The sequence below is a fragment of the Lontra canadensis genome, unplaced genomic scaffold (assembly GCF_010015895.1).
Source record: "Lontra canadensis isolate GAN:19392208 unplaced genomic scaffold, GSC_riverotter_1.0 scaffold39, whole genome shotgun sequence".
Lineage (NCBI taxonomy): Eukaryota > Metazoa > Chordata > Mammalia > Carnivora > Mustelidae > Lontra > Lontra canadensis.
This window is the reverse complement of record NW_022631033.1, coordinates 5,708,208-5,710,401: the sequence shown is the minus strand read 5'-3', so window position 1 is coordinate 5,710,401 and position 2,194 is coordinate 5,708,208. Positions and strand designations below refer to the sequence as shown.

General features: G+C 38.4%; 1 protein-coding gene across 1 annotated transcript; it reads left to right on the top strand.

The window, feature by feature from the left end:
• Positions 1 to 975: 975 nt before the first annotated feature.
• Positions 976 to 1,432, top strand: LOC116874942 (60S ribosomal protein L22-like). Its single transcript, XM_032869990.1, has one exon. The coding sequence runs from the start codon at positions 991 to 993 to the stop codon at positions 1,375 to 1,377; it is 387 nt and encodes a 128-aa protein (XP_032725881.1). The 5' UTR covers positions 976 to 990; the 3' UTR covers positions 1,378 to 1,432.
• Positions 1,433 to 2,194: the final 762 nt, after the last annotated feature.

The window sequence follows — 2,194 nt, the reverse complement described above, 5'->3', positions numbered from 1 at the left end:
ACCCCATAACAAATTAACAGTCAGAATTATTCCTTTTTCTTTGATCTGTAAATATTTGGCTTTATTTCTTCCATGAAGCTTTGGAAGAATTCACTGATGAAGACCTTTATTGTATAGTTTTTTTTTAGACGTTTGTCACTTTTTAATACACAGAAAATATTTCACTGGAGAACTTTTATTATTTTTCTATTTTTTTTTCAAAGATTTTATTTATTCGAGAGACACAGTGAGAGAGGGAACACAAGTGGGGGAGTGGGAGAGGGAGAAGCAGGCTTCCAGCCCAGCAGAGAGCCCAATATGGGGCTCGATCTTGGGACGCTGGGTTCATAACCTGAGCCTCAGGCAGATGCTTAATGACTGAGCCACCCAGGCGCCCCTCATTAGAGCATCTAATGTTTGGTTATTTGTGTTCTTCTAAAACAGTGGTTGTCAATTTCCCCCATATGTTTTATTTATCAACAAAGAGTTGTTCCTAAATGTTTTTACAAAAGGTTATTATGTACCTGGAGTGTTTGTCTTCATTTCTGGCATTGGAACTTTGTATCTTCCATTTGTATTCTTACCGCTCTTACTAAGAGGTTATTTTATCAAGTAGTTTTTCAGAAATCAATCATTGAGCATAAAGCCTTTCTCAACTCTTTCTCGTCTATGTCATTAAACCTCGCTCTTTATTATTTCCTGCCTTCTACTTGTTTGGGTTTGTTCTTTCTCATTGGTCTTCAGTCTTTCCTCACTCAGGTTTTCGGGCATACGTTTACTCCCAATTTGTAGCTTTCCCTGCATCCCACAGCAGGACTCATTGTCATGATCATTTCCTAATATTTTCACATTCCCATTTATGTTGCTTCTTTGACAAAAGTTTTTTTTTCTTAATGTGCATTTCTATATTTCAAAATACTTGAGATGTTTTAAGTTACTTTTTTAAATATTTTCTAATTTCACTTGATTAAAGAGCATGCCTTGACCTCCCTTTCTGCCTCCGCAGCCACCATGGCACCCGTGAAAAAGCTCGTGGCGAAGGGGGGCAAAAAAAAGAAGCAAGTTCTGAAGTTTACCCTTGATTGTACCCACCCTGTAGAAGATGGAATCATGGATGCCACCAATTTTGAGCAGTTTCTTCAGGAGAGAATCAAAGTGAATGGAAAAGCTGGAAATCTCGGTGGCGGGGTGGTAACCATTGAAAGGAGCAAAAGCAAGATCACTGTAACTTCCGAGGTGCCTTTTTCCAAAAGGTATTTGAAATATCTGACCAAAAAGTACTTGAAGAAGAATAACCTCCGTGACTGGCTGCGCGTGGTGGCCAACAGCAAGGAGACCTACGAGCTACGCTACTTCCAGATCAACCAGGACGAGGAGGAGGAGGAGGACGAGGATTAGAAGTCCTGTGTCTGGGATATTTTGTATAATCTTTAAATAAAATCTAGGAATCACACACACAAAAAAAATAAAATAAAGAGCACGCCTTGTATCATGAGAGTCCTTTGAGATTTTGTGAATTTGCTTTTAGTTCCTACATAACAGCACTTCCAGTTAATGTTTTTCTGTGCATCCAAGACACATGTATACCGTAGCGATTAGAGGCAGTGTTTTATATGTTGCTTGAGACAGATTTATTATGTGTTTCAAGTCATCTGGTACCTTACTGATTGTCTCCTGTTCTGTCAGTTACTGTGAGATGTATATAAAAAAAATTGCAGATTTTAAATTTCACTTTATATATGTCGAATTTACATTATTATGTGTAAACAAATTAGGAATTTTTTTAAAATTTTAGAATCACTCCATTTGTTATTATGAAATACCTCAATCACCAGTGTTGTTTCTGCCATAATCTGCTTTGTCTTCTGTCAATATAGCTTATCATCTGCCTTAGTCTGCTTGGGATGCCATAAAAATTGTTGACTGAGTCGTTTAAACAACAGAAATTTATTTTTTCACAGTTCTGAGGCCAGGAAGTTCAAGATCAAGGTGCTAGCTGATTTCGTTTATGGTAAGAACCTTCGTTCTGACTTGCGTTGGCTACCTTCTCACTCTGTCTTCACAGGGCAGAGGGAGAGCGCTCTGGTGCCTCTTCTTAGAAGGACAATTAAGCCTATCAGATCAGGGCTTCACCCTATGGCCTCCTTTAACCTTAATTACTTCTTTACTCCAAATACAGCCACACTGCAGATTAGGGCTTCAGTACATGAATTTG

What these genes read in the sequence shown, in the direction of transcription:
- LOC116874942 (XM_032869990.1), top strand. Translation starts at nt 991, where the DNA reads ATGGCACCCGTGAAAAAGCTCGTGGCGAAGGGGGGCAAAAAAAAGAAG.